Below are 18783 nucleotides of genomic sequence, written 5' to 3' on the forward strand. Positions count from 1 at the left end.
TATTTACATGATTACTTGATTACTTAGATTTTTTATTCCATGAAAGTTACAGTTGACTGCAATAAATTATTATAATAGATATAGGGCATCATCCCAATTATAGGTATCCTCAACTTAATAATGGTGTAAATGGCAAATCTCAATATTTTGGAACCATCCATACTAATATTATAAATGCGAAAGTGTGTCTGTCTGTCTGCTACGTTTTCACGGCCCAACCGCAAAACCGATTTTAATGAAAGGTACAGACTTATGATACAACCCGGGGAAGGAGATATGCTACTTTTTATCGCGGAAAATCAAAGAGTTCCTATGGGATTTAAAAAAACCGAAATCCACGCGGGCGAAGCCGCGGGCATCCCCTAGTATTATATAAGCAAATACCTGCCTACTCAGTCCCAGAAAAGATTTCTATAGTTTTCGCAAACGACATACCTAGTAGCATTACCAGGTTATGGCGGTTTGTATATCCCGTCTTTGTTTATAGAGATTAATATTTGGCTTACTAAAACTTAAATCTTATATGATAAAGTAAAAACGCTTGAGGAAACCTGCATGCCCGAGAGTTCTCCATAGTGTTCTCTTTGCGTGAAGTCTGCCAATCCGCACTTAGCCAGCCTGTTAGACTATGATCAAACCGTTCTCATTCTGAGACGAAACCTATTCTCAGTAGTGGGCTGACGTTAAGATAATTATCACACTAATATTATAAAGGAGAAAGTTTGTATGTGTGTGTGTGTGTATGTGTGTATGTTTGTTACTCCTTCACACAAAACTACTGGACGGATTGGGCTGAAATTTAGAATGGAGATAGATTATACCCTGGATTAGCACATAGGCTACTTTTTATCCCGGAAAATCATAGAGTTCCCACGGGAATTTGAAAAAACCTACATTTACGCGAACGAAGTCGCGGGCATCAGCTAGTGATTAGGATAAAGCGGAAAATACATTACGAAATTAGTGGCGCGAAATTGTATCACGACATTAATTTCATTATCAATTGCACGTGTACGTCTAATTTCTAAATGCATGCATTACGAAATTAGAGGTTTACACGTGCACTCCGACACATTAATTGTGTCGGTATTTTTTTCCATCTGAGAAGTTCCGTGGCACCCGTTTCTAGTAATCATTCAGTAACAAGATAAAGTTGAAAACTAAAACCCGACTCCGAAAGTTGAAAACTAAAACCCGACTGCGATCGTCTTGATAAACGCTGAAATATTGTAGTAACATTGTGTTTCTGTCGGTTGGTATATTTTAATGTTGTAGGACGTTTATATTTTATGAACTCAGAATTTTCTCCTCTTTCATTTGACACCCCACTCGATACAATAGCAAAAAAAAAATTTGGAGACCGCCACTTTTTTTTATGTAATATCCGTTAGGTCAATTTTTTTCGTATAAAATGTAGCCTATGTCACCCGGACCTTTACGACGAATCGATTGACACCTCATTCATCAAAATCGGCCCAGTAGTTTAGGCGCTACGCTGGAACACACAGAATCTGGATACAAACATACATACATACATAGACTGCTAAAATCATAACCCTTCCTTTTGGCTTTGCCGCAGTCGGGTAAAATGTAAGTTAACTCCATACGGGGCTGGGTGACTGATAACGGTAGCGATGCCCCCAATACTGGTGTAAACTCGCAAGTAAAGGGGTAAACGGCTGTTTGCACTCTCGGGACACTTACACACTTGTTGACAGCTACAAAAACTTGCGGGTAACGGGCCCGGCTAACACGTGTGGAAAGAGTTTCTTTGAATTCAACTATTCAAAAGTAATTAGATCTCTTTTTATCTTTCCATTTTACTATCATCACTTCAATTAATCGCCGGCTCACTACTGAGCACGGATCTATTCTCAGAACGAGAAGGATGTAGGCCATAGTCTACCACGCTGGCGAAGTGAGACATGCAAATTTCTTCGCGAAGTTTTCCTTCACTCTTACAACAAGTGTAAAAAGTTAGTTACCTCAATACGGGGCTGGTGGTACTTGGTGGCACGCGGACTAAGTTGTGGGCGTTATCTAATATGAATTTAAAATATATGTATAAAAGGAAAAGCTGACTGACTGACTAACTGACTGATTTACCAATGCACAGCTCAAACTACTGGACGGATCGGGTTGAAATTTGGCATGCAGCTATTATGACGTAAACATTCGCTAAGAAAGGATTTTTAAAAATTCAACTTCTAAAGGGGTAAAGGCTGTGGTAGGGGTTTGAAGTTTGTGTAGTCTCATTAGCTAGTAAACGATAAAATCAAAAGCCATCGCCATATTTACAAACCTAGTAGGAAAACGGAAAGTCTCCTGTTAGTTAACTCGATCCGTGTTATCTTTAGCGAACTACACTAGCGGCACGCTATGATGGCCGGTTTGACACATTACAATAGTGATGTGGAATGTCAATTTATTCTCGAACAAAAAACAATTAAGTTTTGTTTTTGTACCTGATTAAATAGGTTTAATAAAACAAAAATGTATATGTTTATTTAATTTATTTGAACGAACTGAATATTTGAACGAAAATGAATATACATACTTTATATGCACACAAGAAACATATGAATACAAAAGATACCAAAAAAGGTGCCACAAAAGGCCATAATTAATCAGATTCGTCCATACTACTATTTTCACTGTCGTCACTGCTATCATCACATACATTAATAATCATATGTTCGTTTTCTATAATATTATCTATTTTCACATCTCTTTCATAATCTTCCCTTATTAATTTAACAGTTCTATTCACAACCTTTTCCCAGTCTCCTTTAGTCACATGTTCACAAGCTTCTTCTAATAATTTTAGCATTTTTTTTGTGGTAAATGGGGGTTCTGTATTGTGTCTTGCAGCATATCCCTTAATTTGAGCCCACACCAACTCAATCGCATTATACTCACAATGGTAAGGCGGTACCGTATAACTCTGTGCCCATGTTCTAATGCTATTTCGTCAATGACGTATCGGATCTTGGTTGGTTTGTTTTCTTTAAAAAGACGTACTAATTCCGCTTTTAACATATTCATGTTTGCATCTACGCCATTTTTACGAAGCCATGCGACGATATCAGCTTTCTTTTGGGATTGGGCAGGTGGCTTGTCAATTTGCATCGAGTGGTATGGGGCGTTGTCCATAATTATAATAGATGGTTCAGGGAGGCTACACAACATTGAGGTAAACCATTCAGTAAACTTTTCTCCATTCATGTCTTCATGATAGTCTCCAGTGGTTTTTGACGCAAAAGCCATGAGAGAACCTTCGACAAACCCGTTGATGGTTCCGGCGTGACAAATTATAAGTCGCGATCCTTTTCCTACAGGAACTTTGGAAGTAGATGCTGCTGTGTCATCGTTCCAAGAACGGCCTACAGTATGGTTAGCATTAAGCCATGTTTCATCCAAGAACACAACATTTTGCCAATTTTTGATTTCTTTCACTTGCCGTAAAAAAGTATACCTTGCCATCGCTATATCAAATCTTTCCATCAATATTTTGCGTTTGTTACATTTTTTGTATCGAAATCCAATGGTCTTCAAAATCTTCGTTAAAGAACTTTCCCCACCGAAGAATAATCCAGCTTCCTTCAGTGAATGCACCAACTTTTTTCTTGTTGGATACTCCTTCTGTAAATAGTAGCCGTAAACATGTCTTCGGATAGCATCGGCATCAAAGCTATCGATGCCTACGACTGGTTTTGCTCGTTTTCTCTTTTTTGGTGTGTGAAGTTTATTTTCTTCTGTGCCAGTCTCGCCATATTTTTTTTTAGTTATCCGTCTAACAGTTCGTTGTCCAATATTAAGCGCATCAGCTACGCGTTCAACCACTGACGTTATAGGTAAAATTGGCCCTCCATTTTGAGCTTCACGATCGAAATAGTTACGAAGGCGTATTACGAACTCACGTGTCTGACTATTTAGAACAGTTCTCTGCGTACGTTCGGTCATATCGACGAAATCCACAACAAAGGGCTTGAACAGAGTCCAAATTAACGAGCAAGGGTCAACAGTAATGCATTATCAATATTTGAAATCCAAAGCCAGGTCAAAACTATATCACAATCGCATTGCACTGACAGTTTATACTTTTCGAAGCAACGTCAATTCGAAACTGCTTTGTTTTGCATTGAGCATTGACGCGAGTTTGCCGGAGGTAGTAGTTGTGCTAGCCAGCGATCCTATGTGACGATCGTATTAGATTCCATTTTTAAAAATTTATTGATATTTTTTTGCGATTTCAGAGGTTTGTCCACATAGTGAAAATTGTTCATATTCACATTTCACAAGTACATTCACCCCTTAAATGGTGCAAACTGATTTTTCTACACTTGTATACATTTAAGAAATCAATTTAATAAATAAATTTTGAGTCCTAAACCTAAAACTACATTCGATAAAATTTATGAATCTCTGCACATCACTATCGTCAATAAAGTAATACAATTATTTCCTTCAAAGTCGTTATCAATTAATACGGAACTTCATGAGCGGACAAACGTCAAACCGGCCATCATAGCGTGCCGCTAGTTTAATCAATCGGGATGTTCAACTCTACGGAACAGGTTAATTCCACAGAGATCGATTACTTTACGTATCTAGGTACTAGAGTTCCGGGAATTACTAGAAGTTATTTGTTTCTAGCTTTTGCTAGCGACTTATACCTACAATATTACTCGGAAATAATATAGCTATCTACTTAACGCGGCGGTCTCCGTTTTCGTCGATACTAAAGTTTACTAAAATGGAAATAAGTTAGGAACGCATGGATCGAAAAATTTGAAATTAATATATAATATTTTTCATTATATCCCCTTGGATTTGGTCCGATAAAAACATGATTGGACAAACTTTCCTCGATAGAAAAAAAATCAGAAGTTTGGTCTAAAACCTTAGACTTTTGGGTTTTTCTCTTTAATGACAAAGCTCTTAAAGACGTAACTTTCACCATAGGTGTAAAACAATCAAATAAATATTTCGGTCCGATCATTTCACAGTAAGTGCTATATTTCAAATTATATTCTAAATTATTTGATTTCACGCTTTCCTCGCTTATTCTCTTCAAATCGCGTATAGAGCGAGTACAAAGAATTTTCGACCCTATTGTTGAGTGTTATGGGCCGTAATTACGTTATCTTGTCAGTCATACCCGTCGCCTCAGCGCGGTAAGACCTGTATCGGGTTTCATAAGCATTTTGTCTGGTGGACTGTCGTAAGAATGCCATAGAGTAGTAAATTAAGTACTAGGTTATAAAGTATATTTATTTAGGATTTTTCTAGATTTTAAGATAAGTTGATATTGTGCATTTATTATATTAAAAAATAATTTAAGTTTTAAAAGATTTCAGTAAATATTAGATTGCAGTGTAGTGAAACTAATATTTGGTCATTATGGACCAGAACTTATAATTTGAAAATAAAAATAAATAGACCAGGTGTGGTGGCGCTCTTTAGGGAAGGCCTATGTCTAACAGTGCACATCCACAGGTTGATAATGATGATGATGATGATGATGATGATCATGATGATTATGAAAATGACATCCGCTTTCAAGTCCGAGATGTTTCCAAGGTTATCCAAAGGCTTATAATTATTATTTTCTTCACATCCTATGCAATGACATCATTAATTAGGGTTCCGTATCTCAAAAGGAAAAAGGAACCCTTATAGGATCACTTTGTGGTCTGTCTATCTGTCTACCTCTCTATATGTCTGTCTATCTGTGGAGACCACGTATAAGCAAGTGTAATGTGGGATACCCTCCAGCACGTTGGACTGATGATATAAAGTGGCTGGCGGGAAGTGGCTGCATGAGGAAGGCTGAGGACCGGGTGTGGTGGCGCTCTTTAGGGAAGGCCTATGTCCAATAGTAGACATCCACAGGCAGATAATGATGATGATGATGATGGTCATGATGATTATGAAAATAACATCCAATTTCAAGTCTCAAATGTTTCCAAGATTATCCAAGGTGTTATAATTAATATTTTCTTTACTTGCTATGCAATGATATCATTCATTAGGGTTCCGTAGGAAAAAAGAGAACCCTTATAGGATCACTTTGTCGTCTATATGTCTGTCTGTATGTCCGAATGTCAAGAAAACCTATAGGGTACTTCCTGTTGACCTAAAATCATGAAATTTGGCAAAAACCATGAATTTATGGTTTCATCACAAAAAAATGTGTTTCAGTTTTCAAAGTAATATAACTATATCAAGTGGGGAATTATATAAAAGGGCTTTACCTGTATATTCTAAAACAGTTTATTTATTTATTTGTAAGCATAATAGTTTTTGATTTATCGTGCAAAATGTCGGAAAAAAATACCCTAGTACAGAACCCTTGGTGCGCGAGTCTGACTCGCACTTGGCCGGTTTGATATGTATATACGTCAATAATAAGTTTGACCAAAAATTGTGGTGTCGTAAATGTTTTATAGATACAAAAATAAGTATGTATCTTATTCAATATCCTTCAACTTAGACTTTATTATCTCAGCCAAAAGTTGAACATGTGCAAAGCAAAATTTCATACCTACTTTTTGTCATAAAGCTAGTCCAATTTACAAGAAATAAAAGATCCTATTGTGTTTGCCTTTGTCAATACAATGGATCTTAATGGCTTTTGTGTTCTCACTCACTTAGACTAACACTGAAATATCGGTGTTAAAATATTTGTTGTAAAACTTACCTTATGCAGTTACTTTTAAAGTATACATCAAATTGTTACTAAGATGAGAGTTACTTCGTTTTGGAATGTCAAATTAGTGTATCTATTTTTCTGACTGATTTTATTGTTTTGAATCGAAATGTAAGAAAATTAATAAAATCTAACTACTGAAATCGTTTGTTCATAGCTTTCATTAGTCGGTGAGAAATTTTGTTGTACGATAATTTGGTCAATTCCAGATCCAATGTCTCAAAATCCTGTCTTAGTACGGGTCTAAGTTATAGAGAGAATCTATTGTACCTTTTCAAACTTCAAAATCACCACCAGGCTCAGACTCTGCATTGTATTAGTAAGTCGCAGTACTATTTTTGACGGTCTTCAAGCCTACCTACGGGGTAGGCTTGAAGAGGGTAGCTCAAAGCTTCTGAATTAGAGAACATAATTACTACAAATTTAAATTTTTTAAATGTAAATCAATGGCCCGAATCTAAAAATAACAAAAGAGCTATAAAATATTATAATCCATTGTTGACTTTGTCCAGTAGTTGACTTCTCGAGCGCATAATATGCTTTGTAAGGTAACCATATTGAATAAACGAAAACGAGGATTATAAACAAAACAGTTTTTTATACAAACGAAATATTTTATAATGTTATCCTGTTATGGCTGCAGGTGCATATAATACCTTTCAAGTGTTTTTGCACCCCTAAAGCTTGTAAAATATTTTTTTACTGTGAATGTTTTGATAATATAGAACAATAGGATTTTACGACCCCGATCATTAGCGAAATGTAATAAATAGTAACTTGTATGATATCGGTGCTAACTATAGTTTCATTGAATTACTCATTACTTCTAGGACTTGATTTGTACATGATGATTGTGGAAAGTGTTGTTGAGATATAAAAATAAGATATAGGATTAAATTTACCTATAAGATGTAAGTAAATATGAATGATGGTATTATTATTATCAACTAGTAACAATTTAAGAAACTTGGACTTGTCCGTACTATATATAATCTTTCATCCTTATGAAGTATCTTTTTCAAGGCCAAGTTTAATGGTCACCACATTAATGGTCAAAACTGGCAGATAGGTTTATATTGAGAACGTTAACGTGAAATAGACCTTAGCAGCCTTGTTTTATAGCTCAAGTTAATCCATTCATGTATAGCCATCCAGACAGAACCAAAAATTAAAATCGGTGTTATTGAATTTTGGACCTTAAATTAAGGCTATTTAGGTTCATTTTAATCTGATGTTACTGTGTTTTTACGATCTAATTCTACGAAATTTGATAAAATGTTTCACTGCGGGTTTTAGCAGGTAAGTGTAATCACTTCGCTCGTCTCGAGCATATTTTAGAGCATTAGGTATCGGTTATGTATTGTACGAGTTTTTACAACGTTGATAGAATGGTATTGGACCTTAACAGCCTTGTTTTAAAGCTCAATTTCGTCCATACATCTACAGCTAGTGGTGTGAATGGAAACATTCAAACTGGTGAACCGGTTGAACGAATCCTTATCAGCTGTTTTTGCACACCTAACGCGTGAACATTTATTTATTATGTCGATGTATAAAACAATAGCATTTTACAACCCCGATAAATATCAAAATGAAATAAATAGAAACTTTGATAGATAACTAGAGGATGCCCGCGACTTCATCCGCGTGTATTTAGGTTTTTAAAGATCCCGTGGGAACTGGTTGATTTTCTGAGATAAAAAGTTGCCTTTGTCAATAACAGGGATGCAAGCTACCTCAGTACCAAATTTCACACAAATCGATTTAGCGTATGGGTTTTTAGGAATCCCGTGGGAACTCTTTGATTTTCCGGGATAAAAAGTAGCCTATGTCCGTCCATGGGATATAAGCTAATCCTGTACCAAATTTCATCAGAATCGGTTTGTTCGGCCGTGAAAAGGTAGCAGACAGACAGACAGACACATGTTCGCATTTATAATATTAGTATGGATTAGTATGGAAGTATGGATTTCGGTGCTAAGTAATTTAGGTATAACCGAACCAGAAAGTAAAATCGGTGATATTGAATTAGTGACCTTAAATCAAGGACACTTAAGTCCATTTTAATCTGAAGTAACCCCCTATACACACACATACGTAAAACACGCAGGTTGTAAAAGATACCTGATATTATGATTGTAAAGAGATGAATCTAAGCTAAAACAATAGGCATCAGCTATTTCTTGTTAGGTAAGTATACAAAGCAATAAAAGTATTTAAACTATTGATTGTAAATAATATTCAAATCATTTTAATCAGTAACTAGGGAACACTGTTCACTGTTTACTATTTAATGCCAAGTGGCATCAGTGTGGATTACAAAGTATATAAAACAGCATTTTACTTGTAAAAATAATTTTATGTACATGCAATCTTAACACGTGTGAACATGAACTTAGCGAAGTCGAATGCAGTCGATTCTGATGTTATATGTAAATACTGCAGTAAAGTACGCAGATTAAAATGCAGAAGCGATGCGATACTGATTAATCTACACTGTGGCGATTCGCAACCGGTTCAGGGGCGTCTAAGAGAGATGCCGATACAATGTGTATCGCCATCTCTAGATTTGAAATTATACCTGGTATATACCGCCGCCTTAACATAAAGATACACGTACCATGATCCCAACCATGGCCGGCTCACTACAGATCACAGGTCTCCTTTCAGAATGAGAAAGGTTTTGGCCATAGTCTACTACACTGGCTAAGTGCTGATTGGCAGACTTCACACATGTATGAGAACGTATTGGTAAACTCTCAGGTATAAAATTTTCCTCACGATGTTTTTCTTCACCGTTAAAGCAAGTGAGAAGGACATAGCTCCAAAAAGTTGGAGGTGCCAGGTGATTAACTCAGTATCGAACACTTAATGATAGCCACCGGGGTCGATTGGTTCTACATTATTGCTTCACTAGGTGATAAAAAAACTACATTTTCGTAGAAAACTCGAAGCTCGATGGCTATCATTCAGTGTTAGACACTTAGTTAGCGAATCATCCCGCTGGACTCGAACCCCGGACTCCCAACCAGTAAGCCGATATCTTAACCACCAGGCACTAGGCTATCATCGCTCTTCTTATGTATTTTCTCTTTTGAGATAAACTAGGTATTAGTAGGTAAGTTTTTATTAATAGTTTGTCTGTGTGTCTGCAGGTACAACAGCCTACGACACGGTGAGGCCACTGGCGTACCAGGACGCGAAGATATTCATGCTATGCTTCAACATCGCAGAGCCAGAGACCCTGAACAATTCTGCTGCTAAGGTGCTTATTCAACTTCTTATAACAAGTCGTGATTAAAAAAAAAACGACTGCCAAACAACGAACAGCGAACTAAAAAGTTTAAAAGTTACAATTAAAAATGGCGCCATACAACCGCCATATTGAATTTTTAGAATAGAATAGAATAGAATAGAATAGAATTAAATTTATTCATTGGATCAACATACAGGTTAAACACACAAAACACACTTAAAATATAAAACTTAAAAAATAAATAAAACTTAAAATATAAAACTTAAAAACTAACTTAACTTAAACATGGTGTTGTGTTGTGTACCTACTATATGTTGTGCCAACGAAAAGGCCCGAACTCAGCTTAATGTTGTGGATACACAATATACCCACAACGCTTTTTCAAAAAATTATGGCCAACGTCACTCAGGATAAGGAGCATATTACTTCCTGATGCCCGGGATAATATAAAGATTATAACGACACGTTCCCCATACATTTAGAAGTTATGGCGGAATAAGGAAACTCAAATAGTTGGTTTAGACCGGTTTTTGTTAGGAATGTTAGGTTAGCCTATCTATCTGTTATTGGTTTTCCATATTTCCAGTGGTACAAAGAAGTCCGCACGCACGGCGGCTCCGCACCCGTGTTGCTGTGCGGATGCAAGGCAGACCTCAGGCACGACAAGGAGACGCTCACAATGCTGTCCAAGCTCAGAACACACCCAGTCACCAGCGAAGAGGTAAGTTCATTCCAAGTTAAAGAAAAAAAGAAAAAAAAAACGTTTATTTTTTTTGAAAGCTGTGGTGCCACACATTACCAATTATTCTAGTGCCTCTAATACTTGAGCATTAAAGTTAAAACACCTCAAGCAGAAGAAGCGCTGGAATAAACTGTGTCATGTGTGGCACAACCCGAAAAGACAAAGTTACAGTGCAATGGTGTACTCCAGTTTTTCTACAGAACTCCTTATTTCTGATTTGATCACGTAGCACTCCAAACGTAGCTTTCTCTATCGCCTTGAGCTTTCTTCTTTCCTTTCTTCTTATTTGTTGACGGCCATATTGTCTCCAATTCGGCAGCATGCAGGGTTCAATTTTTTTTTAATTATCTAAGTCATCATCATCATCATATGGTCAACTCATTGCCGCCCTACTACTGAGCACGGGTTTCCTCTCAGAATGAGAACCACCATCAGGTCAAGGGCTAACTTGTATCAGAAGAAAAGAAAAAAAGTTTGGTCATATTCTGCCACGCTGACCAAGTGCATATTGGCAGACGTCGCAACACACACACCTTTGAGTACATTATGGAGAAATCTTAGGCATGCAAGTTTCATAACGATGTTTTGCTTCGCCGTTAACGCAAGTGATATTTGTTTGCCTAAAACGCACATAACTGTAAAAACTTAAAGTGTCTGTGGTCGAACCTAGACTGGAATCTAGCACATAGACATGAATTCATTCGCTTCGAATCGCTTTTATTTTAGCATTAAATTGTTGCAGAGAGGCAGTAGATCGAGCCAAAGTAGACAAACATCTGAACCATTCCGTTGATACCATAACAATGTCATACCAATAACCACACGACAATTGACATAGTATTTGGGTCATCTACATTATTCCAATTAAATCGAGGTACTTCGGGCAAAACAGTAGTAAATAAATTCTGGACTGCCATTATGTTGATTTACTGTAATGGTCTTCCCATTTTATATACGAGGTCAGGGATTGTTTGCTTTTGATAGTTTCATAAAGTTTCCTTCTGTCGGTTACCTAACTACATGTTATAATTTATTTACTCCACATGTTTTTAAACATAAGTAAGTAATAATTGCTGAAGAAAACAAATAAAATTTAAATATAGTAAAAAATCTCGAACTTTTTGGAGATTAAAACTTAAAGGGTTTCGTAAATGTAGACCATGTGTGGACTTTGTCCTCTCTATTTTTCCAGCTATTTCTGCTGTCTCAACAGCTTCATTAGTCAGTCAAAGTAGCATAATAAGATATTTGATCATTTAAAATAGCATAGAAAATTGCCGTTCTATCTTAAATAAGCGAAAACGAAAAAGAATTATACTGTCTCTCAGCAAATATTTTATAATCTGGTTGATATGTTTCATTAATTCTTTTGTACCTAAATTCAAGTGTAAAATATCGCGTTTATCATTATTTATTTCTTTGGCAGGCTCTATCAGTAGCAAGACAGTTAGGAGCGACGACCTACGTGGAAACATCAGCCCGAGCCTCCAGCAAAGGGGTGAAGGACGCCTTTGAGGTCGCAGCGTTGGCAGCACTAGGAAAACTTAACAAACAACAGATGAAGCAACAGGTGTGTGTTGCATCCAATTATATCATACTTTCATACTAATCCATCCAACAACCAGCATACATCCACTTTAGTAGAACTTTTTGCTCTTTGAGAGCGGCTATCACTATCCTCTGTCCTTATATCTACTTGCCTTGAACTACCAAAACCTTTTTGAAGAAGGTCGCCCCGCTCTGTTTTTACTAGTACGTGGTCTTAGGTCTACACCCTGAAACGCATCTGCCTGGAGCAGATGCGTTTTAGGGTGTAGACCATTACAGTTAGCCGTACTGATCCCTAAACCATACTAATATAATTACTAGTATATGATATTTCACATTCACCTAACATTGACTCGTTACATTAAATTCAATTCCAAACGTGGGATGTCCAATGTTTGTCTTAGTGTAAAATGTACTTACTCGTAATTTATAACATTTTTGTGCCCCTTTCTCATTTGAGATGTAACTAAACTGAACTTAACAAAATGATGTAACCATCTATATTATATGGAATCTCATTTGAATAATAATGTTCATTATTATGAAATACTCTATTGTCATTGCACTTACGCCTACGTAGAATATTTATTATACTTTGTTTCGACAGAAGCAAGTGGGACGCAGTAAAAGCAAGCGGGATTTGAAAGCCGAGCTGAAAGGACGGGCGAAGAGTTGTTGCGTCATGTGATCCGTCGCCGGCCACCCATCCAGGTGGCCGCACGACTGTTAGGTGACCACCGCCCTTCCAGAGTACTACATAACGAACCTTTTTGGATAACAAACATTACTTGTTCCAACAATGTCAATGAGGAACAGTTGCGGGCCTAATGGACAACCCTGTGGAACCCCTTTGGAAATTAACGCTTTTGCGTTCTTCTTTGAAAATTACAAAGTGTCATTTTACTATACCTATTTAAAATTGAATATTTGATAATACAATGAATATGGTAACTTGAATAATGACGACGAATATCTTTAGTGTAATTGGAACAGAGTTCGTTTTAAAAAGTTATGATAAGAATTTATTATTAAAAAAATTAAGGTGCAATCGATAACCCCCAGGGTTAGGAGCGTGAGAAGCCTGTGATAACGTAAAAATAGAGCATTTGGATTATGGAAAAAGATACGAATAAAGTCTGGATCTTAGAGAGGCAATATATGCTCGATTTTCAATCGCGGAATATCACAAATTGAACATAACAGATTTAAAAACAATAGGGTTTCTATTTACAGCAAACAATTTATATAAGACAAGCGTAACGTAGCTAAATGTGTGTTTTCATATACAGAAATTAGATTTAATGTATTATTGATGTTTTTTCTATAATAAAAGCATTATTGTATGCTATGTAAATATTAAACAACTACCAATAAATAGTAATAAGAAATTCGTAAATTTCGATTAACTCAATGTGCTCAAATTGTTTAGCGAAACCGTTATTAAAGTAAATAATATTGAAATTGAACAAGTTTAGACGAAAAAATTTGATTAGATAGATGTTTTTTTTTTTGTGATAAAGTATTATATTACGATAATTATTATAGTATTTTAAAACTGAAATGCACAATGATGGACAATACTACTAAATACGGAGGTCCATTTACTTAGTTCCACGTCCATGTTGCTGTTAGATTTTAGATTTTTGTACGTTTAATACAAAAATAACATTTCGTACGTATTCCTGAGATCACTTGTAAAATTAATTTACGTAGTTAAAATCACCTGTAGTTGAATTCAATGTCTAAGTATTTAATTTTTTTAATGTTAACGTTAAGGCTTTTGAAAAATATTTTTAAGATAATCATTCTAAATAAATTGTTACAGAAGAAAAATTATTAACATAAGAGCGAACTTCAAAAACAACATAAATATAGCGTTCTATATTAAAAAGATATTCAAAATGAAACTCTCGACTCAAATTACGATTAATTTTAAAAATATTTTTTTGTAATTTTGATCCAAAAATCATAAATATTCATTCGTAATTTGAATCGAATCCATACAAGTAAGTTTACAGATTGTTTTATAATATTTGTTTTAGATAATTTATTATTATATTTTGTCTTATTATAAGTCGATATCAAGCTTTAAATTTGATGTTAGCTTTAATTAACGAATAAATTATTGTATTTACTATTTAAAACAATTGAAAATATATCTTTTATTCCCGAACTGTTTAAAAAAAAACCTCTCTTACTTACATTTAATTTAAATATTTATTTAACTATTATCATTATTGTTTATCGAAGGACATATCACTCTCAAATGATCACGTTTACAACAATAGTAAGGGACAAAAATAAACGTGTCTTTACAAAAATACCTACCTACCTATTTATTTTTGGAAATTAAAAATGTTAAAAAATATGAGGATAAATGAATCATTACAACTTATCTATTGTGTAATACGTAATATGTTTTTGTTTTATATAAACTATTCATGTATAAACAAAGAAAGATAATTCAAATTGTGAATAAAAGTCATGGTCCTACTTTTTACTGTATTTTAATTGTAAAAACTGTCTTTAATCTATGTGTAATTGGTTGATTAAAGAAATCAAGTAGCGTACTTATATTAAAGAAAATATTTCTTTCTAATGCCGGCTTCCCACGGTGCGTGATATTTTAAACGGTCGCGGACCAGCCCGCGCCGACAGTGCACCCTTGGAAGGGTATCCCGTGGTACCCGTGGTAGAGAACACACACGTCGTTATCGGCGGTCATGCGTGATAATCCACACAATCCGCACCGTGGGAATCCGGCATAAGTAGCAAATGTGCCTATTATTTTACCTGTAACATTATTAGATAAAACAAATTGTTTGTATATCGTAGACAACATGTAAAATGTAAACTTAAACATGCAAAATATTCAAATGAGTTTCATGCTTTTATATCAATTCTAGCCGAATCGAACTGAAGAACAGTAGTTATAGTTCATGTTATATAACATTGTTATATTACGGACTTGTTAATGTTACAACGCTGTAATAGTAATGTCAAATAATGTGGAATTTAAATGCAACTCAGAACTCAGATACTATCGAAAATATTTTGTATCTAAATGGGGTCCTAATTGAAAAACCATGTATTTCTAATAGGTACTTTCTATGAAAGTTTTTGAAAGACATCCATAATAATAGACTCGTATGTTGTCTGAGTTTATAAGATTATATTATTAAAATTGTTTTATTTAGGTACAAAGAAAAAGTATAAAGGATAATGTAAGTGCGTTTGTTTTCCAACATCTCGACTCTAGACAGTTTTTAATTAAGCCACTTTGAATGTTGTTTCTAGTAATATTATTGAATATAGCGTTCAATGTTTTTGAAAGTCGTCTTTTATTTATCTCAACCTTCCGAACCCCAAACCCAACTACTACGTACAAAGATATTAAGTAGGTCAAAACTCCATACTTATAGAAGGCAAAGCTAATTTAAAAATTAGTGCGGTCAAGTGCGACTCGCACTTTGGGGGCCAAGGGTTCCGTATCTTTAACTTAACTACCCTTGATTTTTTGTGACGTAATTACAATTCACAGATTTCATATTTCTCCCCTTACTTGTGCTATAAGACATTGCTACCTGCCACATGATTCTCGGTCAACGAGAAGTATCCTATAGGTACGTTTTGACACCCCTGACAGACATGATAGACAGACAGACAACGCAGTGATCCTATTAAGGTTCCTTTTTTTCTGTGGAGATACGGAAACCTAAAAAACGGATAGTTAATACATAATGCTGTATTTGACTTCTGCAGCGTTGATTTTCAGACAAAGCATTAAGTGACGTTACGACCCGACTATGCTGACTATATACCTAATAAACTGCAAGTAGCTAATATCTACATCTAAAGAAATAAAATAAAATAAAAGGCGACTATTAAATACAAATATAAAGGTCAAAGGAAGTTGGTAAAGTCACGGGTAGTCTTCTAATAAAAGTTTGATTCGGAAATTTAATTATTTCATTACTCGAACTCTAGAGGCCATTAGGAGCTGTGAAACTTATTATTACAATTTCATTTGGAGGGACAACGAGTAACGACATCCGACAAATTGCGTAGACCCCGAAAATGCTGGAAAATGCTTGGATGATAAGGTCGCCCTTTGTTTTTGAGTCTATCCTGTTTTTTTTTTTGTCATAGTAGTAAGCAATAAAGATGTTTAAAAATAATAAAATATTTTATTTGTTATTTTTTATAATATATTATATAGGTATATTACGCGGTCTTAAAAATTCACATACAAATCTTTGAGCCCCTGTAATTTTAAAACTACATATTTTTAGAAAAATCTAAAACACCACAGGCACAAATATTAGTTTCTAGAATATGTCTGCAAAATTTCATGGACTTTGGTTGCTTAATATTCAAATGAAATTGGGACTACGATTGTATGGAGTAAGTGACGGAGAGAGCCCTGTTAACAATAAATCAGTACAATCCCTTACACAATCGACTGTCACCGACAGTGTGCAAATATTTAAGTTGAATAGGTTGGTTTAAATAAATAAATAAAAATGCTAACAAATTGCGTATTACATCGAAAATGCTGTTTTATTCCTAGCCTGCTGGGGCGGGTCTCTAGTGGTAATTAAAAAAACCGGCCAGTGCGAGTCAAACTCGCGCACCGAGGGTTCCGTACTCGGCTATTTTTCCGCCATTTTGCACGATACATCAAAATACATAAAATTGTTTTTATGTATTTTGTTCAAGTTTTAGAATGTACAGGTAAAGCCCTTTCATAATATTATGATACCCCATTTGGTATACATAGTTTTCTTACATTATTTGTTTATGAAAAAAAATTTTTTTTAGTGATATAGGTAACCACAAATTCACGGTTTTCAGATTTTTTCCTTTACTCGTGCTATAAGACCTACCTACCTGCCAAATTTCATGATTCTAGGTCAACGGGAAGTAGGTACCCTATAGGTTTTCTTGACAGACAGATAGACAACAAAGTGATCCTATAAAGGTTCCGTTTTTCCTTTTGAGGTGCGGAACCCTAAAATCAACAATACCTAACCGTACTTTACGGAACTCATCTAATATTAAATCCAATTCCCACTTGACCGCCACGTTTAATATAGCGGGACAAATTCTCAGCGAATATCGTCACGTCGACCCTTAAGAGGACTCTCTCCGTCACTCGTTTCATACAATCGTAGTTCCAATTTCATTTGAATATTAAGCAACCAAAGTCCATGAAATTTTGCAGACATAGAAACTAATATCTATGCCTGTGGTTTTCCAGATTTCTGTTAAAATATTCGGTTTCTAAGTTACGCGGTCTTAAAAATTTTCATACAAATCTTTGAGCCCCTGTAATTTTAAAACTACATACTTTTAGAAAAATCTAAAACACCATAGACACAGATATTACTTTCTAGAATAAGTATGTCTGCATTTCATGGACTTTGATTGCTTAATATTCAAATGAAATTGGAACTACGTTTGTATGAAACGAGTGACCGAGAGAGCCCTGTTAATATTGTCAGCGACCACGATTTTTAATAAAAAGTTTACGAAAATTACGCCGCAATGCGTTCAGGAAATATCCAGAATTATTGTAGAGTAGGATTTAGATGCCAAATGTATCTAAATAGTAGAGCACTGAAATGGAATAAGTATAGTAACAAGTTCAGTTTTTTGGGGACTAAGATTACTATGTTGGTTGGTTATAAAGGTTGCCTGGTAGATAAAGGTTGCCTGGTAGAGATTGCTCCAAGCAATAAAGCCGCCTTTGCACACAATTGCTTTTTTCTGTTTTCTTCTTATTGTGTTGTTATACTTTACATGTGTTTTTGTGTGCAATAAAGAGTATCTATCTATCTATCTATGTTGATGTACGTTATGATTTGTGAATTTCACTATACATGCGTTGCGAAATTGGACGTTTACACGTGCAATCGATAATGAAATTAATGTCGTGAAACTAATTTCGTGCCACTAATTTCGTAATGTAAATTCCGCTGTAGGGTTTTGGGCATTCCCATCGTGCCCACAACGGTAGATCCACGCTTTCTTATACTATTTCTTCTTATATATTCCTTTCTTATATTATTTCTGTCTGAGTGAGGCGTTCACATTATGGAGAGAACCACAAAGAACTTACAAGCATAATATTATACCGAGAGAGAGAGAGGATCTAGACCCAGGGATTTGAGTTGTATAACCTCAGTCAGTTTCTTCTTTTATATGTAGAATATAATCTAAAATGAACACTTATTTTCCTTTCCCCCCAATATTTACCTACATCAACGTTAGTGGGGAATATAAAATAACAATGTCGAATCTGCCGAGAGAGATGGCTCGTATACTTTTACGAGCATATTCAGACTCGCAATAACATTATGTTGGGACGCTTCCTCGCAAGCTTGTTTCATGGTAAATAATAATTATTGTTTCAATACGCACGGTGAGATTTTGGAGCCCTGAAATTCTCGTCAGCATAACTTTACAAGTTAACGTTAACTGTGTATTTATTCCTTGGGATAAATACCCTGTGTATATGCCCCA

At 35.3% G+C, this 18783-nt stretch overlaps 1 protein-coding gene across 2 annotated transcripts in view; it reads left to right on the top strand.

Moving 5' to 3' along the window:
* LOC123874115 (rho-related GTP-binding protein RhoN-like) overlaps positions 1-15591 on the top strand; it is a 167276-nt gene extending 151685 nt beyond the window's left edge. Inside the window, exons 4-7 of one of the 2 annotated variants that reach the window (XM_045919304.1) lie at positions 9868-9977; positions 10555-10689; positions 12137-12280; positions 12869-15591. In XM_045919304.1, the coding sequence (XP_045775260.1) occupies positions 9868-9977; positions 10555-10689; positions 12137-12280; positions 12869-12946 (467 nt within the window). In that variant the 3' untranslated portion in view covers positions 12947-15591. Of the gene's footprint in view, positions 1-9867; positions 9978-10554; positions 10690-12136; positions 12281-12865 lie in introns of both variants that reach the window. The other variant, XM_045919303.1, reaches the window with a different exon arrangement.
* The last annotated feature ends 3192 nt before the right edge of the window (positions 15592-18783 follow it).

Source organism: Maniola jurtina, chromosome 17, assembly GCF_905333055.1.
Source record: "Maniola jurtina chromosome 17, ilManJurt1.1, whole genome shotgun sequence".
Classification (NCBI taxonomy): domain Eukaryota; kingdom Metazoa; phylum Arthropoda; class Insecta; order Lepidoptera; family Nymphalidae; genus Maniola; species Maniola jurtina.